Below are 26,491 nucleotides of genomic sequence, written 5' to 3'. Positions count from 1 at the left end.
AAAATCATAATAGGCTAATCTAACAAGTAGATTATCTATAACAAGTTTTATTTTCCTTTTGGCCTTTTCTTGCAAGTCTCTATTCTGTTTACTACCATCACCACTGCCTTCTTTGAACCTAACCATGTACCTGCAAACCCAAAAATTTGGATAAAAATATTTATTCAAGTTATTCATGTCACATATTCCAGTTTAGTGCTAGTTTGTGTTAGTCATGATTTGCCTAGTCCTGATTTCAGCCCTGCATGGCACAGGCTCATGATTTTATATGGATTAAAAGAAAGGAATTATGAAAATCATTTTCAGTTATACATAACTGAATAATTCAATAGCACTAATGTCAAAGAGTCTCTAATTAAGGGAGGTTTGAAAGAGATAAAGGATTCAAAGGAGTCTGGGTGCGGTGGCTCAAGCCTGTAATCCCAGCACTTTGGGAAACCAAGGTGGGTGGATCACCTGAGGTCAGGGGTTCAAGACCAGTCTGGCCAACATGGCAAAACCACATCTCTACTAAAAATACAAATAAATAAATGAATAAATAGCCAGGCGTGGTGGTGGGCACCTGTAATCCCAGCTACTTGGGAGGCTGAGGCAGGAGAATCACTCGAACCCCGGAGCTGGAGGTTGCAGTGAGCTGAGATCGCTCCATCGCCCTCCTGCCTGAGAGACAGAGCAAGACTCTGTCTAGACAAAAAAGAAAAAAGAAGTGGGAGGAGACCTAAAGAAAGAGAATGCATCATTATATCTGGAGGCACATTGGAGGATACAAGCATGGAAGGAATAGTGAAATATACACACAGTTAGAAAACTGATAAAACACTATACAAAAAGTAAGTTTATCTGTCATACTTCCTATTTCTTCAATATTCCTAAGAACTGAGTCACTTCCAAGAGGAGAAACCCTACAAAGCATTCCAGCTGTGTGAGTATAGTATATTAAAGTCAGCCCCATGGTGCTGTATCCCTTGGCAAGTCTGAAATTCCACTGGGATTCAGAAAGTTGACTATGTGATGCCCAATAATCTCATATTAGAGGCAATGCAAATATATTTATAAGACTAAGAACTGTAACAAGCTTATGAAGAAAACCAATTTATAGCATTACAGGTTAAACCAGAAGTAATTTCCTCTGTTAACTAAAATTACATTACTAAAAAGTGCATGGTTTGTAGATGTCTAATGTGAAGACAGACAGATAGTGAATAGTTTCCTGCTCAGTGGGAACACTAAATAAGAATGAAAATAGAATGTCTTATTATATAAAGTAATACCAATACATTGATTTGCAGTCTACTCCTCTGGCACAATTTAAAATGTGTTCTTTAACTACAGAGTCACAACTCTTTTTCATTTCAATGTGTTTTCCTTCAAAATAGCAGTTATTTATACATACTGCTTTGAAATTCATTTTTAGGCTACAGATTCACAATCTCCATAAATGCCAAAGATGTGAAGTTAAATTCAGATGCACTTGAAGTAAACACTGTGCTAACTAGCAGCAGTGTTCAAAAGATTATGCTGCCAATTATATGAAAGGGAATACTATTGTGAATTATTCTGCAAATCCCCAAAGAAGTTTATCTCTCACATTATTGAAGACTGGGAATGTCTTAATATATGCACAACTTGAACATTGTTTGGGAAAAAGCCAAACTAATTCATCTATCTTCTGATCAATCAGTTCAGCCAAGCAAAGCACAAAATAAATTCACATCCTTTGCTGCCATTAAGAGCAACCAGTTTGCTTGTCTGTGTACCACGAATGCCGAACAAATCTTGAATAACAACAATGGAAAGTTAAAAGAAAAGAAAGACAGGAAAGAAAGAAAACTCAATTTTCTTGAATAGAAAATTTCTAGGGAGGAAATATTTTCCATTTTTTTCTTCTATCAAATTTAACATATTATATATATATCCTAACTCTCATTATAGGATATTCTAAGACAGATTCTGCCAATATTGAAATATCTAAGACAGGCACAATTGGGCCATTGCAAGCAAATTTAATGTATTAAATGGATTCTAAGGAACCTGAAAATTAATAAATCTTTCTAAAATGACTGACTGACTGTTAGGGGAAAACTTAAGAAATCAAATACCAAATCTTTTTTATTTTTCTATTCTTTCCAAAAAAAAAAAAAAATAGTGGGGGATAAAATAATGCAATGCCCGGTTAAAGTGCCAACAACAAAAATACTTATGACTGCTACTTCTGACCCTTTTGGGGGGTCAAATTTTGTTGTCTTTTGTATTTCTAGCTTTGTCTGAGACCTTTGTTTGCATATATTCAAGGGTTAGTAAATACAGTTTAATATTGTTTCTATAGCAATTAAGCATTTACCTAGCAAGAATAAGCAAACAGAGGTCTTGCATTAGATTTTCTACTAAACTATATTCCTTCTACCATACTGCAGTCTTTACCAAGAAACAAAGGACATGCGATTTCACTTTTCTAAGCTTATTTTAGTTAAGGTTAATTATTACACGGAGATACTAACCTTTCAATAATAAACTACAAATTAGCATTATTCATATCTGTGGTGTGTTTTCAATGTAATAACAAAAATCCTGGCTTCCTCTAAAGATCAAGCTAAAAGCAACCTTACCATCATCATACTGGCCCAAGCAGATTTCAACGAGAGAGCCCAGGATGATCCCTGAAGCTAAACACGTCCAGAGATAAAACTGTCGAAACATCTTCTGTCAAAGCTCATTCAAAGCTGATCTGCAATAAGGGGAGGTAGAAAGAAACATTTGACATGTTCATTAATCTGTTACAGGTAAATGCAATTGTCACAGCACAGAAAAGCCTTAATGACTTCATAGTTAATTACTTGTGCCATGTTATCCATTAACGAAGTAACACAATTGTTTAATGCACTGGAACTGTTTATCAACATAAATTTTCAGACAAGTAATCTCTAAGGAAAGACTTCTTTTCTGTTATTTAATTTTCCAGCAAGCAGGTTGAGAAGTTAACATACTAACAGTATCAGAAGCACACTCTTTAAAATTTAAGACCTGATGGGTAACTCAAATGTTAATCACTTTGAGTAACTAAACTTACGTTGTCTACAGCATAACTTTACAAACAAGTGTAAGATAGTAAGCCAGTTGTTAGTATCCTACATGAGAATTTCAATGAAAATTTGTCTTATGCAATTAAGTAGAAAAGTCTATCATTAAAACGTTAATTCCTTTCTAGTAGAGTGATCAGAGATTGACTTAACTATGCTGGGAAAGACTAAGGAAAATCTGTCAATATTCACTACATCTGCTGTAGGAAGCATTTGGATGCATTCCATTTTAATTTTCTTGTTTTACTTTTCAATCTTCCAGCAATTAAAAAAAAAAAAAGAAAAAAAGAAAAAGAAAACAACTGATTGAGAAATTAGTGGCCTGTGAGCACACACAAGAAAGTCTTATTGAAAGAATGACATGCTCATTTTCTTTGTAAATTTAGGAAATTATCCACACAGAATTGCTCAAAATGCCCCTGATTATAAATTGTGGCCCTGATTATAAATTGGAACACTGTTTCTCTAAATCAGAGGTTCCAAACTCAAATGCCTACAGAGTACAAGCAGACAAAGGAAAACAATGAATTAGCCTAAGGGCACAACAGTGATGGTAGAGGCTGTGATAAACTGTGCAATACAAGGTTTTCTAAAGAGACCAGCTGGTGCTCAACTTCTGTCAATGGTTGTTAATGTGGGAATGCAAACCAGTGTTGCTGGGTCTTCTGATTTTCAAAGAGAAGGCAGAAATCCAAATTTTCATGTGATTTCCAAGTGTTTAGATGATTGTGCAATCTTCTTTATAAGACTAAATGCTTCTAGCACCTAATATTGATTCCTCAAGTTCTCCAGTTTTCTATTTCTGCCCAGGATTCTCTCCACTAGACTAGCTGTGGATAAGGTTTATCAGAGGGTATAAAGGAATGATTTTAATTCTGCTTTTGTCTACATTTTATCTATTTTTGATTTATTGCCAAGTGTTTAATGTTTATTTGTCCAGTAGCACGTATAAATATATATATAGAGAGAGTGTTGTAAAATTGTATTAAAGGTGTAAGCTCTTTTTTAAACTAATGGGATACACAGTTCTTGACTTTACAAAATCACTGCTCCAGCTTACACACATTTTAAAATGAAGTCTATTCTTCTTTGTTTCTTTGTCTAAGATAAAAAAGGAGCCTGCCTTCTTTTTGGCTGGGCCTTCCACATTTTTCCCTAACTGGCAAAGTGCTTGGCCCCTGCATTTATAATTTCTAGGGACAGAAAGCCCAAAGAAGAACTCACTATTAGATGCCAAGTCCACACTAACGTGTAGAAAAAAAGAAAAATAAAATTGGCCAATGCTACTGGTTGTGTAGAGTAGCGGATGAGTGCGGCTTCTTTTTAAATTCAAGCTTTTCAGCTTACTAGTTATATGACTTTGAAGAAATTAAATAGCATCTTTATCTCACATTCCTCATTATCATAATGGATATAAAATAGTATCTACCTCACAAGATTGTCTTAAACATTAAATATGTAAGGGAATATAAATACATGCTTAACACTGTGTACTTACTCATAGAACGAGTACCCCCAAAGCTTAATATGAGTCTTTCTGACTCAGCATTTATGGAACTTCCAAAGTCTTAAATACAGATTTACTCAATCTATCTTTAGCAAGGGCTATAAAGTAGATATTATTATCCCCATTTTATGGAGGAAAGGTCAGGCTCACAGACAATAAGTGACTGGCTCAAGGTTATAAACTGGTGAGTGTCTGAAGAGACCATAAAGTCTGTGAGTAAGATACTTTTGCTCATTCCATCAGAGAAAAGTATTGGAAAATTTCCCAGAAAACGCAGGGCTCAGAAGTTTTCAAAGGATATGGAGGCCTAGGATGGCTTGCTGTATTGCTTCCCTTAAACTCTGAGAGACAGACATTTTAACCCCCTTCTCAAAGGATTATAGCCCTACTAAGATTTCCATACACAATGACTTCAAATCTTTTTTTTTTAATTTGGAAAAATAAACACGACAACATTAACAAATAAAACAATGTTACTTAAATTTTTAAAATATAAAGAGAAACCATATACAAATACAAAGGATATATATTAGATATATATATATTAGAAAGGATATGTATTAGAAAACAAAATTAATACAACCCGGAAAATATATGTATTAGAAAACAAAATTAAAGAAAAAGCAGTATCTTAGCAAAGGACAAAAGGTAATAGTTGTGTTCCTGTGTGGGCCCTTGACCTGCCAGCTTGACTTCTTTTATACTAGTTTATACTATTATGCATTCACAAATTATGGTATATTATTTTATTCCTGACTGAAGCTAATTTGGTTTCTTGGAGCAGTCTCCAGGATAAAAATAACTGATGGATCATTATTTTAAAGTCATTAATGCCACTGCCATTATTATGCCTCCAGAAACAAAACCTCTTGATCTATGGCTCTGCATGTTTGTAGAGGATTATATGTATACTTTTGAAAGCATCACAGACAAAACTCATATAAAAATCAATTTAGAATAGATACAGCATTTACTGCCCAGAGGAATGAGATAATTTTAGGGGAAATATTATACTTATTTGTCTTTGAATAATGAGAATAATAATAATTTCTATAGTTTTTTTTTTTTTTTTACTGGTTCATATGTATCTGCCTTATTTCCAAATAAATTTTAATCAATTCAATGGGCTCAATATTTACAGAGACCTGAAAGAAAGCTATAACTCATCACGTCAACCCACCCAAAACACAGAACACATATTGACTTCGTGAGAAAACCCAGTTTCTAAACAAAGATATAATGAAAGGTACCTCCCACAAAGAGACTGTGTAAAAGACTACAGGACCAGCATGTTTAGCACAATATTGTGACAATCAACTGACAACCTATAGTGGCACTTCTGTGATTGCGATCAAATTAATTGGAAGAGATCAAGTGCTTTAGACAAAAGATTGTCTTCGTTACTAGCTTTATAATCTCTAGAATTACAAGAGAAAGTCCTATAGGAGACGAATTCTAAAATCTTGCTAAGTGACTATAGGTAAATGAAAAGCATGTCAAGCAACACCTCTGTGGTGGTGCTTTACTTTTACTACAAATCCCACATCAGACTCTTTCCATGTTCCCCGAGGACAAATTTTTCCTCCAGAATTTCTTGGCCAATAATGTTATGTTCTAAAAATCCAAAGCATGTTCAATTCTAAAAAGAATTGTAGGTGACCTATAAATGAATACATTATTATACTTGTTTTTCAAGAGATAATTACATTGGTGTATTCAGTACTCTAATATAGCTAATAAAGTTATCATTTTGCAATCATGACTTAGAAATAGTATTCTTTTCTCAAAATACTGGGGAAAAGTGTTTGTTTCCTATTATAGTATAATATTACACGTAAGTGGTTTGCATTCCATGCGCATTTTATGACACATTTTCCTTAGTCTTAAGAATATTATACTGCAATTATTCAAGACAAACATACTAATTTTGAATTTCACATCACTTGCATTTCCTGCAAGATAAATCTCATATTTATTTCTCTGGCATTCAATGTTCTCAAAAATTAATTTCTTTAACAAGCACTTATGGAGGGTCTACTAGCTACCACTCACTCTTCTAGGCAGTTAGGAAATATCAGTGAACAAAGCTGACATAATTCTATGCTCCCGTGGATGTTATATTCCAGCAAAATAAAGATCCACCAACAACAAACATAAATAAGTTATATAACACGTTAAAATGTAATAAGTGACATGAAAATAGCAGCTATCATTTCAAAACTGTATATTGTCACTTTACAATAATTTTCATTCAGTAAATGAACTGAGATTACACAAAGCAACCAAAATGCTATCTGATAAAAACTGAATGAGAACTTTACAGTGAAAGTGTAACTATTCTGACAACCCTGACAGCATCCTTGATGGTATCTACTACTCTGAGTACAGATTTCTGTTCATCTCTTGGAAGGAGAATAAAGGTCTTTCACTGCCTTTCACTTTCAAATATAAATCCAAAGACTGGAAATACACAAAGGTCCTTCTTTTTTCTGTTTATCCCTGCTCCCTGAGTCTTGGGTGGTTGCAGTGACACATGGCAAAAGCAGCCACGGTTGACACCGCAGCAGTTTTCTCTTAAATACATTTTTGACAATGTTAATTATTTTTTAGCCTATGTCTGTGACTGCTATGTGAATAAACACTAATCTTCTTGAGATATCAAAGATTGGAACACACCATCATTACGTTGATAAGAAACCCCATACCAATACACAACCATGAAGCAAGCTCTAGTCTCACAGTGAAGTGAGCTGTATATATGCAGTCTGCCCTTCAATAGTTTGTTCAGCCAAACTACTGTTACTCCTGATCTATAACAATATCTAGATAAAGCTATAAAACTAAAACTTGTCACTGCTCTGCATTCCTCGTGAGAAACATATGCTACTTACCTGCTGGAATAAAGCAAACTTCCCTTCAAAGCAACCTCAGCTTCAAACTAAAAACATGAGGCTTTCCAAAGTCACTGTATCTTACCACACCAAATATGAATTTCCTTAAATGCCTAGAGAGAAAACTGTCTTCTACCTCAGCATGGTGGTAAATATTAATAATGTCTTCATCACTACAGAGAGTACTTATCACCCTTCAGCATTACCAGATGAATCAGCTTTTCTTTTTTTAAAATGTGTAATATGAACTTTGGGAAAACAAAATTTCAGAGAGCCTTTCAGATACATTCCATCCTTCTAGATCACATTATATTTTTCTTTACTAAATATACATACGTATACATTTATATCATATATTCATCTATAAAAATATATTGATATTTATTGACAATTTTATAGTACATTTATACATAATAGATTTATATATAAATTTATGTTACATAGTCACATATACAATTTATATAAAGTATATATTTTATTTAAATTTACATTAATGATAAGTAGATATTGATATTATCTCCCACTTTTTTAAAGTTTGCAATTTAAATTTAAGGGGTTCCGTTGTAGCTAATTTGAGGTATGGTTGGAAAGTAACCAATGTTTTTATAGGACACTGTGAGGTCCAAGGCACCTCTCCCACCTGGTCCAGCTAAATCAGGCTTACTAGATCTTTGCTCGGGCTTACAGTTTTTTGTTTGTTTGTTTGTTTGTTTGTTTTTAACATGCTACTACATCTGAATGTGCCTTCACTACCAAACTTAAAATATGTCTTAATTTGGCCAGGCATGGTGGCTCACGCCTATAATCCCAGCACTTTGGGAGGTTGGGGTGGGTGGATAACTTGATGTCAGGAGTTCCAGACTAGCCTGGCAAACTTGGTGAAACCCCATCTCTACTAAACATACAAAATATTAGTCGAGTGTGGTGGTGCACACCTGTAATCCCAGTTACTCAGGAGGCTGAGGTAGAAGAATAGCTTGAACCCAGGAGGCAGAGGTTGCAGTGAGCTGAGATTTCACCACTGCACTCCAGCTTGAGCAAAAGAGCAAGACAGCCTCCATTTCAAATAAAAAGAAAATGTTAATTTGCTTTCTGGGTCCACGCTGTCTCTACATATAGATTTGCCCTAAACATGGTGGTATAAAATAAAATTGATGAAAATCAATTTTAAAATTAAGAATATAAATTATTAAGAATTAATCTTGCCATCACTTCAATCATTTACAAGGTCTTACATTTCAGTTTTAAACATTTTAAATATGTAATCAACAGTTGTAAACATTAAATGAGACTAATTTAACTCAAAATATATTTCCCAAAACCACGTGAAACACAGAAGGTAAGTCCAAGCTCAGGCATTCTTATTCTACAGCTATGGTGAATTCTTGGAAAATTCAAATCAGTATCTTAACATGTCTGTTGAGTCTATTCATTATTAAATTCTGGTTTTAATAATAGAACTTTAAATAAAACAGGGAGGAACACTGGTTTTCTTTTTGGGGAATACTACTTCTCAAGAAAACAAATGACTGACCAATATAATTAATCTGTTTAATTTGTGTTCAGAGATTGTGTCTTCACAGAAAAAAGCTAATATTCAGTTTAGTCTATAATAGATACATGCCAAATGTTATAATTATATAGTCATACTAGCTGGTTTAATAAAATATGAATACACCAAAAATGTTTTTAAATGAGTGGAAATGTAATCTGTATGTTTACTATTGCTATTATATTGGATATTTTTCTTAGTGTTTACACATACATTTACTCAATTAGTATTTATTTTATATTTAGTGCGTGTCAGACACTAACCTTCTACAGAAATAAATTATTCAATTTTCTCACAATGACTTTGCTATTGAGCATGCACTATATTTCAATTTTTTTAACCGAATATACATTTCAAGGCACTTTAGTAAAATAATTCCAAATTAGGAGATAAAGAAATTTCAATTGCCAATTTTTTGAGGTTTCCACTCAATCTATGTTTTTGGAACTTTCATCTAAATGTTAGTCTTTTAGACAAATACATTTCTCATTATTTCTTAGAAAAGTCTTCGGAAAAAAGCTTAGTATGAAAGGAGTGAGCAAACTGAAATACAAAAAAAGAAGGCCAAATATTATTTCATCAGTGGAGCGTGTAGCTTAAAAATATAACCAAGCAAATTTAAAATGGAGTTTTAATGCTCAAGCAAATGCATGCATAATTTTAAAAAGGAAGCTTGAAAGACAGTTCTGTAGGATGTCATTCCCTGGCACAGGAAAATGATTCTGATTAATATTCTTGTTTGATGAATATTATAGATTCTAAGAAACACGAATAAATTAATGAGTACATGAGTATTTTCCTAAGGCAAATCCATCAGCACAGAATTCAAAAGTATTAAGTCAGTCAAGAGAGACTAAACATAAAAATACGAGAATGCCAGTGACTTGTATGATATAATGTAATAAAAGTCCTGGCTCTGGAATGAGAGAGTCTTGCATTGCATTCCTAGTTATGCTGCTTTGGGAGGGCTATATAAGGGTAAACTAGTTAAAACTTGTAAGAATCAGTTTAAAATTAGGACAGTAAAGTCCTTTTTATTCTTCTGTAATTGACAGATGAAAATTTGAACAAAAAATAAAAGTTAAGAATATTCATTTGTTCATTTATAGCATAAGTGTTTGATGAGCGCTGATTCTGGATAACATACTTTATAAGATGCAGTGGCTACAGCTTTATGAGAAAAACTGAATGAATTAATAATAAACAATAGTCTAAATAGAGTTTTCAGTCTAACAGTGTGACAGCCACACCTGAAGTAGTTCACAATGAATCAAATCCTCATATAATACTATTCTATAGATCAGGGGTTCAGTGCTGGTCCGTGGCCTGTTAGGAACCAGGCCATGGAGCAGGAGGTGAGTGGTGAGTGAGCAAGCAAAGTTTCATCTGTATTTACAGCCCCTCCCCATCATTTGCATTACCGCCTGAGCTCCGCCTCCTGTCAGATCAGTAGCAGCATTGGATTCTCATAGGAGTACAATCTCTATTGTGAACTGCACATACAAGGGTTCTACGCTGCATACTCCTTACAAGAATCTAATGCCTGATGATCGATCTGTCACCGTCTCTCATCATTCCCAGATGGGATCATGTAGTTGCAAGAAAACAAGTTCAGAGCTCCCACTGATTCTATATTATGGTGAGTTGTATGATTATATCATCATATATTATATTATTATTATAATAGAAATAGAGTGTATAGTAAATGTGATGGACCTGAATCATCCCAAACCACTCTCCTGCTCCCAGCTCCAGATCAGTGGAAAATTTATTTTTCATGAAACCGATCCATGGTGCCAAAAACTTGGAGACCACTGCCATAGACAGTGGAATCTATGATTTACTTTTAATGTGTAGAATATGATAAAGAACAAGGTGTCATTTTCTTGTTTCAATTAAGTTATATAAAATTGAGTCTTAGCACACTGGAGAAAGAGAAATCTCCCTGCTCTGTGTAAAGAAGCAATATATTGTAAACTGCCTTTGGAGAGGGACATATGCCAGGGAACTCCCGGTGACTTCTTGGACCAGACGATGGCCCCCAGACAACAGCCCTCAGTCATATAACCAAAAAGAAATGAATTCTGCCAACAATCTAAATGAGCTTTGTAAAACAGTTGCATTCTATACTGTTAATTACATTTTGAAAAGAAACGTAAGTTAAACACTAAATAATGAGATTTTAATTATTTTATATATGATCAATTGTATACATTGAATTCATTTTTCTATAAATCTAGTTACTACTTTTCTGTTTCTTATATTGAATAAAATTTGAACTATAACTCAGTCATATTACTTTACTTGCTTTTGCCGCTACCATAGCTTGGTAGGAAATAAGGTTTTAAATAATAGTCTTCTAAATAGGTGACAGATTTAGAATAAAAGATTCATAACAGTTCTAATTTTAAGAAATGACTTCACATGTTTAATGAAATAGCAAATGGGTAGTATTTACATTTCTAATTTGTTTTTCTTAAATCTGCTTGCATTTAAACAATGTAAAGTTAATTAGCAAAGCATGTCATTAAAAAAAAATTAAAGTTCTAGGATACATGTCCAGAATGTGTAGGTTTGTTACATAGGTATACATGTGTCATGGCAGTTTGCTGCACCCATCAATCCATCATCTACATTAGGTATTTCCCCTAATGCTATCCCTCCCCTAACCTCTACAACCCTCGACAGGCTCCAGTGTGTGATGTTCCCCTCTCTGTGTCCATGTGTTTTCATTGTTCATCTCCCACTTATGAATGAGAATAAGTGGTGTCTGGTTTTCTGTTCTTGTGTTAGTTCGCTGAGAATGATGGTTTCCAGCTGCATCCAAGCATGTCATTTTTATTAGATATAGTTGGTAATAGAAGGAAACATATAACTTTTTTGTTGTTTTATTTGAGACTCAGTTTCGCTCTTGTTGCCCAGGCTGGAGTGCAATGGCAGGATCTTGGCTCACTGCAACCTCCGCCTCCTGGGTTCAAGCGATTTTCCTGCCTCAGTCTCCTGAGAAGTTGGGATTATAGGCATGTACCACCATGCCCGGCTAATTTTGTATTTTTAGTAAAGACAGAGTTTCTCCATCTTGGTCAGGCTGGTCTGGAACTCCCGACCTCAAGTGATCTGCCCGCCTTAGCCTCCCAAAGTGCTAGGATTTATAAACTGAAATGTGTTCGCTGAACCCAACGGAAAGGCTAAGAAGGATTATCGCAAAATATTTGACCTATACTTGGGGGAGGAAGTGACTTGTCAGAGAAGTCTTACATGAGGAACAAATTCTTAGGTTGAAATATGAAAGTATTTCTTTCATATTGTGCCTGGCCAACATATAACTTTTAATATTTATTTAAATATTAACATGTATGTAATGGATACTAGAGTAAATACTGATTGGGAAACACAAACTGTCACTAACAAAATGTTTGTTTTCTATATAGCTTTAATATGTACTTTTAACATGTACGTATAACATTTATTTAACACGAATAGAGTAGAAAATGTGAACTTTAATACTTTGCCAGGTGACATGTTTAAGTAGAAGGAATAAAAGTAGGTTTATCCTCCATTGCCCCTCTTCTTATAAGAGGGGTCATATTTCACATGTCATATCTTTTCTACACTTTATTTATACTTCACATTATATGAAGTCTAACCAGAGATCATAAAGTTGCACAGTATATCAATTCAGACGCAGAACCAACATTCTACACACATCACTTTTTATTTTCTTTGCAGGATTTTTTTAAGGTAAGGTCTCCGGCCAACTGACCTGCAACTGTTTAATTTATAATAATTTTAAAATAGTAAAATTATCTCAAGAACTAAGTTTGTACATTTGATGTTGATAAAAATAATGCTAATGGTGAATTTTTTTTAGTATAATGATGTCAATACTATTGAAATCATTAGATAAGCTTTAATAATTTCAGAAACAAATGGTAGACTGTTGCATTTCATTTCTCTTTGTACTTTACCAGTTATACTAAGAAAATCATGTCTCAAATTTATAGTCTAGAACGTTTGCAGAAGTATCAGCTCAAAAACAGTAACTCAAAGTCTAATACAGAAAGATATCCATATAAGGAAGCATTTCACAAATATTTCTAAGCTTTGGGTTGATAAATATTAAGCTTTTATCATTTATCTTATAAATCTACATGATTAAAAAAATGATCAACCTTCTCAACTGGCAAAACGTGAAGATGAATAATTTGACTTAGAAAAATAACTAATTGTGTAGTCATGTAAGCCCTTCATTTATGATACAAATCCATAAAGGTCACCGCCATATTTCTTAGAGATTGGATTTTAATGTAAAGCTGAGTTTTACTTTTCTAGAAAACTGTAACTTTTATTGAAAATAGTTCATGTAGAGGCCAGGCATGGTGGCTCACGCCTCTAATTCCAGCACTTTGGGAGGCCGAGGTGGGCAGATCACAAGGTCAGGAGGTCGAGACCATCCTGGCTAACACGGTGAAATCCCGTCTCTATTAAAAATACAAAAAATTAGCTGGGCGTGGTGGTGGGCGCCTGTAGTCCCAGCTACTCAGCAGGCTGGGGCAGGAGAATGGTGTGAACCCAGAAGGCAGAGCTTGCAGTGAGCTGAGATTGTGCCACTGCACTCCAGCCTGGGGAACAAAGCGAGAGTCCATCTCAAAAAAAAAAAAAAAAAAAAAAAAAGAGTTCATGTATAAGCAGATTTATGGAGTTCAAACTCATGTTGTCCAAGAGTCAATTGTACGTAATTTTATAATTGTAAAACTCTGTCTTATCTGTAAATGATAAGATATTACAATTAGTTGGTTCTTTATGTTTGAGGGGCAAATAAAATTTAAATAAGTTCTCTTACAAAGACTATGCTTCATGAGTAATACACTAAGAACATTAGTCTCTTCCTACAAACACCTAATTTTATAGTGTATCCTCGCATTTCAAATTACCAAACTGAAAAGTAGTCGTTCTCTCTCCTAGTGTCAACGCTCTGTATGGTACGTTCATTACTGGAGCACATTTTTTCTAACTTAAATTTTTAAATTTATTACATTAAGTATTAGATTATGCTATTATATAGTAAATTCAAACTGCCTATATATTTTTATCCTATTACAATGATACAGACATTAAATTTTATAGGCATTCTAATGATTGTTTTTCATTTTTTCCATACTTTTAAAATAAGTTGTTATATGTCCCTTGGGGTTGGGCATTATTTTAGGAATATTTTACTACTTATGAATTTTCCAAAAGTCAATAATGAAAAGTATTTCGTTCCCAACACACCATGGCAAGAAATTTTATAAATGAAAGACATAATTTCATTCTGACCTTTTTTATTCCAAGGCCTTTTCATGTTTTTTTTTAATCTGAACTAATTTTTAACTCTCTGTATTTATTACCATAACCGTATTTCATTTTATTTTATTTGTTGCTAGTTATTTCTGCCTAGGTATTTTCTCCTTTTTCATATTTCAACCTAAGAATTTGTTCCTCATGTAAGACTTCTCTAACAAGTCACTTCCTTCCCCAAGTATAGGTCAAATATTTTGCGATAATCCTTCTTAGCCTTTCCTTTGTGTTCAGTGAACACATTTCCGTTTATAATTACATTGCTTGTCAGTGGGTACTTTGGCAATATTTGTGTTTCACTTTATTCCCCTGAGAAGAGGAATCATCATTAGCCAAACTCCTATCCCAGCTTTTTATCTCAGAGCCCAGAAAATAGCTTAGCACAGATTAGCATTGATGTTTTGAATGAATGAATTTTAAAAACAAATTTATCATTTTCACAAAATGTCCTGTTATTTACATTAAAGCTAATTTGCTCTTGTCAAATCTGTATTATATATGAAATTTAGTTTTATCACTTATTCCTGCAGCATTTGCTGAATACGCAAGGATCGATAATTGATAAATTCTAAAGAAGTTCTATTTCCTTTAAGACACATTTAAGGTATTGTTGGAGAAAGGGCTATGAATACTGTAAATCCTCACAGAGAGTAGGAGATGTTTGTACATAAATATGTATTTATTATAAAATAATATTTTAAATTGTTAAACTTAGATGAAATATATGCTTATAAAATATAAGAATACAATTCTAATATACTTGGAAAATAAGAACCAAATCTCAGCCTGTAAATTAAAATTTATGGTTTATATACAGCGAAAACTATTGGGGCTGTTTTTGTTTCTGTGACCCAGTTAAACTAATCTTTTCTCAAATTTCATCCCTATATCTGAGTATACTAATATTGGCAAAGCCCTCTGTATCCTAAAACAACATCTATTTTAATATGTCTTCATAGAAAAGTCATTAAAAAGCAGTGAACATAGCCACCAAGTATTATTTTAATATTTTTGTTGAAATGACTAAATTTTTTTTTTTTTTTTTTTTTTTTTTTTTTGAGACAGAGTCTCGCGCTGTGTCACCCAGGCTGGAGTGCAGTGGCGCGATCTCGGCTCACTGCAAGCTCCGCCTCCCAGGTTCACGCCATTCTCCTGCCTCAGCCTCCGAGTAGCTGGGACTACAGGCGCCCGCCACCACGCCCGGCTAGTTTTTTTTTTGTATTTTTAGTAGAGACGGGGTTTCACCATGTTAGCCAGGATGGTCTCGATCTGCTGACCTCGTGATCCACCCGCCTCGGCCTCCCAAAGTGCTGGGATTACAGGCTTGAGCCACCGCGCCCGGCCGAAATGACTAAATTAATAGAAAGTGACAAAAAGTACCTTAAGAAGAATTTTAAAAAACAAAAAGATTGAACAAAGCACATGTGGAAATATAAATTATAATTTTCTTCCACTTTATTAACACTCTTGTCTAATTAGGAAATAATTACTTTAAAAACTAACCCTTTCCCCTTAGAATTACTGCTGAAGTTGAAAGGTTCAAGTTTTTAATTACTATTCATAAAGCATGCAGTGAAACTTTCAAAACTATGAAAAGTCTACTATTTTACATGATTCAGCAAGATATTTATCTTAGAAAAACATCACTAATAAGTACAAAATTTCATTTAAATGAACAGCAAGAAACTTTTTCATTTTCCTTTCCAGTGTCAGAGATGGGTGGAATAAATCAAAATCAAGGATCTTTTGTGGATGAAAGGAAGTAGAAATCTTAAGATTGGAAACTCACTAATGTGATGCCCATGGGCAAAGATGAAATCAGATATTATAGATGATTTTGAAGTTGCAGTTTTGATAATGATAAAGGTATAGTGAAAGGGAGAATTGAAGCAGAAATGAATTTCATATTGTTGCCCATACCAACCAACTCATCAAGCATTTCAAAAGTGTATTCTGGGCATGACATGGTGGCTCACACATGTAATCCTAACACTTTGGGAGGCCAACATAAAAGGATAACTTGAGGCCAGGCGTTTGAAGTCAGCCTGGGCAAAGCAGCAAGACCCAGTTTCTACAGAATAGAGAAAATAAAAAAATTAGCCAGGAGTAAGAGCACACACCTGAAGTCCTACCACCCTCCAGAGGCTGATGGGGGAGGATGGCTTGAGTCCAGGAGTTCAAGGTTATAATGAGGTATTATCATGTTACTTGGGGAACAGTTTGAGAGCCTGTACCAAAAAAAACAAATAAACAAAAAAGCATATTCCACTAATACCTTGTAAATGGGGGTGTATGAAGATTTTTAAATCAGATATAATTGTAATAGGGTGTGTGCATGGCAGTGTGTGTGTGTGTGCACGCATGTCAGGTCGCATCACATATATTCAGTGTAAGCACCATAGTTATTTCAGGAAGGGATCATAAATGTGTAAGAATCTAAGTGTCCACAAAATACTGTAAATAAATAACTAAGGCTGATTGAGAAATAATGGGGGCTCTGGAAACTTTGCTGAATTTAAACTTAGCAACTTTGCAGAAGTCTACATCTATTTTTTCCATCTTCCAAATTTTTAGATAACATTGAGTGTCTAGATTTTCATATGAAATTATGAAATTTAATTGTTTTAATTAAACTATTTTTAGTGTATAGTGTTGGCCAATAAAATGCAGCTTTTTGTGCCATCCAGACCACGTTGCAATAGTTCAAAAACCTTGGGCTTAAGGATCTGTTAGTAAAATCACATTTGTTTGATCAGAGCTATCTCTCCGTATGCATTTAGGACCACTGTACTATCATCACATCCAAAACTTACTTTAATAACCATAATCTTTGAAAATTATCATACTTTAGAGTATCTTCCTGCCTAGAAAAAATCTTAATATATGCACTAACCATAAAGGTAATGTACCAGGATGTCCACGCTACCTGACTTCAAAGTATACTACAAGGCTACAGTAACCAAAACAGCATGGCACTGGTACCCAAATAGATATATAGACCAATAGAACAGAACAGAGCCCTCAGAAACAATACCACACATCTACAACTATCTGATCTTTGACAAACCTAACAAAAACAAGAAATGGAGAAAGGATTCCCTATTTAACAAATGGTGGTGGCAAAACTGGCTAGCCATATGTAGAAAGCTGAAACTGGATCCCTTCATTACACCTTATACAAAAATTAATTCAAGATGGATTAAAGAATTAAATGTTAGACCTAAAACCATAAAAACCCTAGAAGAAAACCTAGGTAATACCATTCATGACATAGGCATGGGCAAGGACTTCATGTCTAAAACACCAAAAGCAATGGCAACAAAAGCCAAAATTGACAAATGGGATCTAATTAAACTAAAGAGTTTCTGCACTGCAAAAGAAACTACCATCAGAGTAAATAGGCAACCTACAGAATGGGAGAAAAATTTTGCAATCTACTCATCTGACAAAAGGCTAATATTCAGAATCTACAAAGAAATCAAACAAATTTACAAGAAAAAACAAACAACCCCATCAAAAAGTGGGCAAAGGATATGAACAGACACTTCTCAAAATAAGACATTTATGCAGCCAACAGACACATGAAAAAATGCTAATCATCACTAGCCATCAGAGAAATGCAAATCAAAACCACTATGAGATACCATCTCACACCAGTTAGAATGGCAATCATTAAAAAGTCAGGAAAAAACTGGTGCTGGAAAGGATGTGAAGAAATAGGAACACTTACACTGTTGGTGGGACCGTAAACTAGTTCAACCATTGTAGAAGACAGTGTGGCAATTCCTCAAGGATCTAGAACTAGAAATACCCTTTGACCCAGTCATCCCATTACTAGGTATATACCAAAAGGATTATAAATCATGCTGCTATAAAGACACATGCACACGTATGTTTACTGCAGCACTATTCACAATAGCAAAGACTTGGAACTAACCCAAATGTCCAACAATGATAAACTGGATTAAGAAAATGTGGCACATATACATCATGGAATACTATGCAGTCATAAAAAATGATGAGTTCATGTCCTTTGTAGGTACATGGATGAAGCTGGAGACCATCATTCTCAGCAAACTATTGCAAGGACAAAAAACCAAACACCGCATGTTCTCACTCATAGGTGGGAACTGAACAATGAGAACACTTGGACACAGGAAGGGGAACATCACACATGGGGCCTGTCGAGGGGTGGGGAGAGGGGGGAGGGATAGCATTAGGAGATATACCTAATGTAAATGATGAGTTAATGGGTGAAGCACAACAATATGGCACATGTATACAATGTAATGAACCTGCACATTGTGCACATGTACCCTAGAACTTAAAGTGTAATAATAATTTTAAAAATATAGATAGATAGATATATAGGTAGATAGAGAGATATATAGATAGACAGATAGATAGATAATGTACCAGGATGCCGAGGATATATTACGTGGAAATTTTAAAACTGCTGTTGTTCAGGATTTTCTTGAAACAGAAATATTCAGAAATATCAGGTTGTTACTTTACAAATTTACACACACACATACATACACACACACACACATTTATATATGCACAAAGGGTTTCTTGAATGCGTATCTACCTTTAAAGTAAGAATGCATTTTGGGCATAGTCATCACCAACACAAATTTCATTCTTGTCTCATGTATTGATATATGCTCTAAATTTTGTAATTATATGAGCAATTTTTTAAAACGATACCAGATTCCTAGATTAAAGTCATTTGGATGACATTTATTTGTATTTTTCATACTATTTTGAGTTTGAGGGATGATGTCAGAAAATCCTATAAACTATCTTTTGGTGCTTTCTGCTTTTTTTTTTTTTTTTTTTTTTTCCTTGGTGAGCAACAGTAAGACTGGCATTTCAACTTCCAATGAGGGTACATATATAATACTTAGTTAAGCATATTGCTGCTAAACTCAAACAAATTTTAAAAACAAAAAGACGTATAAATGATTGAAAGCATGAGTATTGTTCCCTGTAGATGTTTTCTAATTTTTAAGTAATTGAATTAAAAATAACCCTTTCCAAGTGAATTGTAGACATTGGTTACCATCTTCAAGATCATCATTTATGTGTTTGTGAAGGTAAAAAGAGAAGGCATACATAATATTGTATTTGTAATAAATATAACTTTTTAAAGTAACATAACATCTATATATGGCAGGAAATAATAATGATACAACATTTAATAGATATAGATCTGATGATATAGTTGGAATTCTCCAAACCCTTGCATAACAGTTATGTAATCAATGTGAATTGAAAAACATATAATTGATAATAATATATGTGATATAGTAGACTGTCCAATACTTTGTTGGTCTAAACTACAAAATTTGCCCTGATGATTGCTGTATTGAAGAGAAAAACAATTATTTGTATATCATGATACTTATCAAAAAAGTCTGTAGACAAATAAAAAGCACACTAGCAAAACACACTCTGTTTCATGTTAATTAAAGGGAGAAATACTGTTTATAGAAATTAGCCTCCAAAAATCATTCTTTGTGAAAACACACAAGTAAACTAATTTTAATACTCTCAGTTATAACTAAAATGGCATCATCCACTATCTTCCACTAAGTAAGTATTAAATACAGAGCATAAGCTATTCCAACTGTCATATTAAACAACTTTAAGTATGGCTTATGTCTGTAATTTTCTTGTAATCTCATTCTGAATGGAACTTTCTTGAGCAACAGTAATTACAGAGGAGGTAAGAGTCTGGAAATAGTTATTTGTTTATAGAAAGAAAAACTAATAAGAGAATGAAATACTTCGTGTAATTAGAAAACTTTCATTTAAACTTCCATTAGAAGTAAAATAATGTCACAAATTGAAATAAATCCCTGGTTATTTTTAAAGCATTATTGTTACTTTAGTTTCTTAAAAACAAATTAAGCAGAGCACTCATTTTTTCCAATAGCTTGTAAACTTTTGAATCTTGGGTGTAATTTTAATTCTTGAGAGTATCACATATTTGATAAAGAATGATTGTCTAAGATATCTATGCATAAGTGTATTTGAGTACATGCTATATTAATATATGTGTATTAGTCTGCCAGGATAAAATATAACTAATCAAAGCATTTATTATTTAACTTTGATTAAATATATTAGCTCCTTTATAGATGCTGCCCATTTATAAGAGGTTAAGTTTCCTCCCCTAGGAGAAAAGGGATGAGTTATCTGTTTTCTTGGGACAGATGTAGCGTGGTAAATGCAGTGATAAGAGATAAATGAAAATAAAGAGAAGCACCTAACCAAACAGAAATGAAAAGAACAATAACAGAGAAGAGCATGTGGGGACAGTGTTTGAGGTTACTTTTTCTTTTCTCTAAAATGATTTTTTGCAATTCATGAAAACAAGCCTAAAGTGTAAACTTGTCATCTCATTTTGAGATGCATTTCTCCTTATATTAGGTATTAAAATATAATGAGCAGGCATATTTGTGGGACTCTTTTCACCTTGTTTGAAATGTATTACTTCACAAAGTCTTTGTGGAGCTTTCATTCTTTTTTAAGAAAAGAAGAAATAATACAGATATAGTTTAGGTTGTGTTAATGCTTGAAGAAAGATGTAAAGAGAGTGATATGTTTTATTTGTGTCCCCACCCAAATCTCACCTGGAATTGTAATAATCCCCACATGTCAAGGGTGGGGACAGGTGAAGATAATTGAGTCATGGGGCAGTTTCCCCCATACCGTTCTTGTGGTAGTGAATAAGTCTCAGGAGATCTGGTTTTATAAATGGGAGTTCCCCTGCACAAGCTCTCTTGCCTGCCGCCATGTAAGACATCACTTTGTTGCTCCTTCACCTTCTGCCATGATTGTGAGGTCTCCCCAGCCATGTGGAACTGTGAGTCAATCAAACTTCTTTCCTTTATACATTATTCAGTCTTGGGTATGTCTTTATTAGCAGCCTGAGAACAGACTAATACAAGGAGAGAAAGAAGGTTGGAGTAGGGAGAAGGTTGCTAGGGTATTCAAGGAAAACCCTCTGAAAATGACACTTGAGCTGAGACCTGAATAAACCAAGGGACATTTTAGAGAATCCCATAACAGAGAAGCAGGCATACCACTTTCAATGGCTCTGAGTTGGGAGCATGCCATCCACGGATGAGAAACAGTAAATAGGCCAGATTAATGAGAGGGAGGAAATAGTACTTGAGATGAGAGATGTAGCCAACAGGAAACTGAGAGAATGGAGGTGCCACTTACTGGAATGTGTTCCTTCCTATTGGGGAGCAGCAGGTTTGGAGTAGAAATCAAGAGTTTGGCTTTGATTGTGAAAATACAGTTTGAAATATCTATTAAACTACCAAATAAAGATGTCCCATAGATCATAGATTGATATGAATGAATCTGAAAGTCAGGGTAGACACAAAATTGCCAGTCGTGAAATGAACATGGAAGTAACATAGGCTATCTATGGAGGATGTACAAAGAGAGTAAAATCAGGACTTGCAAATATTTAGAGGTCAGAAAAATAAAGGGTATGTAGCTAAAGAGATAAGAAGGAGTGAGAGGGAATGCCTGAAGACAAATGAAGCAAGGATTTCAAACAGGAAAGAATACTAATATGTCAAGTGCCACTAATAGGTTGAGGAAGATAAGGACTGAGGAATAACTATTGTGTATTTGCAAAACAGAAGTCACTGACACCCTTGAGAGGAGTGGTTTTAGTGGAGAAGTGGAAACAAAAGCCTGACTAGAGGTTTTCAAGAAAATAGAATTCATATAATTTTTTTGTGTTTTTTTTTGTTTACTGCGCAAGTGAGCAACAAAATGAGAAGACAGGAAGACAGTGGAGACAATGAGTCCAGGAACTTGGCACATGTGTGCACTTGTGTTAAAGACAGAGCTACTACTAATGAAAGTAATCAATTAAAAGGTACAGTGCAGATAAAAAAAGAGAGAGAATGGGCACATCTGCACAGTAAGAGAAAAGTCTTTTCTTAGGTTGGCAGAGCAAATTAGTTCCTCTAGACACTGGTAATTAACCAGAGAGAAGGTCCAGGATAGGTGGAAGTTTGGGGATGAGAAAGATGTATTGGAGCTTTGAGGATAAAGAGAATTTATGAAGGATTCCCTTGAAAAGCAATAGTGCAAACTAACTGGGAAAATGGGATACAGTTATTGCACAGGGATGATGGACCACTTGATGTTTTCTCTTTTATTCTCCAGACACATGAAGCTGTTGGCATGTAGGATTAGAGTAGACAAACTACTAATTATTTTTATTTTTTTACGTTTAGTTTTCTTTAAAATACGTTTCTTCAAGTTTGCCTAGTAAAATATTTTGAATCTTATAATTAAGTCTTAAATAAACATGTTCATGGGTAGTAATTACTTAAAACACTTGGATAGTAGCAAAGAATGAAACTTGTCTTTCTCTTCTGTTGTATTCACCACCACGTTAGCCTGAATAACTGAACTAATACCAGGTTCTTGGAACACTGACATAAACTGTGTATCTAGAACTATGGCTCTATCCATCAGCACAAGCCACTAAAAATTCAGAAATTGGTCATTTATATAATGGCATTTATTGCATCTTTACCACGAACAAGGTAATTTTTTTTTAACGTGGTTAAACTATACTATCCAAATTATTCAGCTGTGTTTGATACTTCTTATATGTAAGAATCGCTTTCCTTTTTATAGATTACCATTCCTCTTTTTTTTTAATTATTATACTTTAAGTTCTAGGGTACATGTACATAACGTGCAGGTTTGTTACATATGTATATTTGTGCCATGTAATATCTCGAATTTAAGGACGCTTCCTCAGAGACCCCTTTATTTATGCAGGTAACATAAGAATCTCACATTCTTGAAAACTAAATAGCTACCCATGTGTGTGTGCATAGTGATGTCAGAAGTTCCTGAGTCATAAAATCCAAAGAATCTTAGCTAAAATGAAGCTGATATCTTGCTAATTCTTCTTGCTAACCCATAAGAAAACAGAAGCCCAGAAAAATTAAAAGATTTTTTCAAGATTTGCTTGATAACAGACTAGGGTGGATTTAGGACTTTAGGCTCTGAATTGCTCAACATGAAAGTGTTGCTCAGGGAAAAGTCCAGACCCCAGCATTACACAACATATCCATGCAACAAATTTGCACATACAGCCTCTGAATCTATAATTTAAAAATGTGCAAAAGCAAGCATCTTTGAGGAACAAAATTCCTAGATATTATGAGACTTTGAAGGTGACATTAGGCTTTGTTATTGTTCAGATTTTTTAAATAATTTTAATTTTTTTTTTCATTTAAATTTTAAAATTGTGTTGTGGTAAAATGTACATAACATATAGTGTACCATTTTAGCCATTTTAAGTTTACAGTTTAGTGGTTTTAAGGACATTCACATTGTTGTATAGCCATCACCAACCATCCATCTTCAGAACTTTTCATCGTTACAAATTGGAACACTACAAATTAAATAGGTGCTCCCCATTAAGCCCTACTTCCCACCCATGGTAACCATTATTCTACGTTATTTCTCTATGAATTTGACTATTCTGGATATGGTATATTTGTGAAATGATATGGAATTTGTGCTTTCCATGGGCAAGCGTTTGAGGGTATTCAAAACTGAATTATTTTATCATGTTTCAAATGCAACTACAATTATTCAGCATCATCATTTTAGACACTTTACTAGGAACCTTAAATAAATGTTTTATTTTAAATTCTGGATCAAAATTCTGAATTAATTGATTTCATTTCTTTATAAATTGGGCAGAAGCCGAGCGTGAGAGATTAGGTAGCGCTCTCAAAGCCAAACATTAAAGGCAAGACTAGAAGTGGAGTCTTCAAACCCATGTCCATTAACGTTTCACAGAACTTTGAAGTTCATTAGGCTGGTAGTGATTAACGCTTGTGATCAAGTGTCTGACTAACCTGAGTTCCAATCCTGACTTTGCCTCTTACATGCTACATTTTGGGCAGGTTTCTGAACTTTTCAAACCCTCAGTTTCTCTTCTGCAAAATGTTAAAATGATAGCTTGAAATCATCTAGAAAGGGTGTTGATTATAGCATAGCACAAGACAGAGACTTTTCCATATCATAAAAAGAAAACAATATAGGATTTTTGAGATACTAAGAAGATTATCATTTATATCTGAAAGGGAATTCAGATTGCTTAGGGAAATTATACCTAAGATGAGACTCATAATGACAGATAATATTAAAATAGGGATATTTTTCAAATATTAAAATGCATGTGTCATTGTATTTAACCATTATATATTTAAAATTGTCCTTTAAATATACTCAAATGTGTCTTCAAATACCTTCAGATAAGAATATTTACTGAGGTATGATTTATAATGCAAAAAGGTTGTAAACAATCAGAATGCATAGCAATAAAGGATACAATAGGTTAAAGAAAAAATGTATTGTAGGTATAGAGTATTTGCTATGTATCTGATTTTTTAAAATCATATTTACAAACTAAAATAGATATTCTAGGATATGTCAAGGAGCTAAGGAAATAATTTAGTTTAATATTTGGATGTTTACACTGAATTTTCAAAGTGTTACACTTTCTTGAAAGAAAATGTTAAAGCATATGTGGCATTTAGTTAAATGTATATGAGTATGTATTTTATGACTATTTTATATAAATGCATATATGAGATGTTCTTCTTGAATTAAAAAATAATTCTGTGTTTCTCTCTTCTCACAAGTTGAAGTTATTACAAAAGTTAATTATTTAATTAAAATAACACTGGAAAAAATGTTTTAAATTTCATTCATTCAGCTAGAAAATATTTAGGAAGTGAGGAAATAATTTAGATGAATATAGGCTGGGCGCGGTGGCTCAAGCCTGTAATCCCAGCACTTTGGGAGGCCGAGACGGGTGGATCACGAGGTCAGGAGATCGAGACCATCCTGGCTAACATGGTGAAACCCCATCTCTACTAAAAAATACACACACAAAAAAAACTAGCCGGGCGAGGTGGCGGGCGCCTGTAGTCCCAGCTACTCGGGAGGCTGAGGCAGGAGAATGGCGTGAACCCGGGAGGCGGAGCTTGCAGTGAGCTGAGATCCCGCCACCACACTCCAGCCTGGGTGACAGAGCGAGACTCCGTCTCAAAAAAAAAAAAAAAAAAAAAAAAAAGATGAATACCACGTGTATATTTAAATTATATTTTCAAAGTTTGAACTTTTTACAGAAAATCTAACAGCAACAATCATTTCCAACTTTATTCCAAGTCAAATCATTTGACAGTGTTATTTCTTATAGTAGTGTGTATTAGAATGTCCATATACATTTAAATAGAGAAATAGAAAAATACATCATTATCTCTGACAACAGTATAAGAACAATTGACTTAGCACTTCCCTGATGATGTTCTTACACTGAAATTTGTGAGTTATTTTCTCTTATAAATATGTTAATGTCATAAATTGTTCAACCAAAAAAAAAGTTCAATAGGAAAATTAAAACAGAACTTTTGTTATCCTTACTTCATTGTATTGATCATGCTGCAATATGGACTCATATCTCCCTACTTGGTCCCTCTCTCTCCTTACTGCCCTGAATCTATATTTCCCCCCCTACATGCAATGCGTCAGGTAGTTTTGTGGTTCTACACACAGTCACGCATTAGTTAAGGATGGAAATATAATCTGAGAAATGCATTGTTAGGCAATTTAATCATCGTATGAACACCACAGAGTGTACTTACACAAATCTAGATAGTATAGCCTACTACACACCTACTACTCCTAGGCTACAAACCTGTATAGCAAGTTGCTGTATTGAATACTGTAGGCAATCGTAACAAAATTATATCTGTGTATCTAAACCTAGAAAAGGTACAGTAAAATCATTGTATAAAAGACTTAAAATGATACATGTGCATACAGCACTTACCACAAATGGAGCTTGCAGGATTGGAATTGGTTCAGGATAAATGAGGTAGTGAGTGGTGAGTGAATGTGAAGGCCTAGGACATTACTGTATGCTACTCTCGACTTTATAAACACCGAAAACTTAGGTTACACTAAATTTCTAAAACACATTTTTTTTTCCACAGTAAACTAACTTTAGCTTACTGTTTTTTATAAAATTTTTAATTTTTTAACTTTTTGA

General features: G+C 34.0%; 1 protein-coding gene across 16 annotated transcripts in view; it reads right to left on the bottom strand.

Annotated features, from left to right (window-relative positions):
- PCDH15 (protocadherin related 15) overlaps positions 1 to 26,491 on the bottom strand; it is a 1,828,063-nt gene that overhangs the window by 841,159 nt on the left and 960,413 nt on the right. For all 16 annotated transcript variants that reach the window (XM_025396095.1, XM_025396103.1, XM_025396104.1 and 13 more), the window contains one exon: positions 2,607 to 2,725. In XM_025396095.1, coding sequence (XP_025251880.1) covers positions 2,607 to 2,697 — 91 coding nt within the window. In that variant the 5' untranslated portion in view covers positions 2,698 to 2,725. The remainder of the gene's footprint in view (positions 1 to 2,606; positions 2,726 to 26,491) is intronic.

The sequence above is a fragment of the Theropithecus gelada genome, chromosome 9 (assembly GCF_003255815.1).
Source record: "Theropithecus gelada isolate Dixy chromosome 9, Tgel_1.0, whole genome shotgun sequence".
In the NCBI taxonomy this organism is placed as follows: Eukaryota; Metazoa; Chordata; class Mammalia; order Primates; family Cercopithecidae; genus Theropithecus; species Theropithecus gelada.
This window is presented reverse-complemented; position numbering and strand designations above follow the sequence as displayed.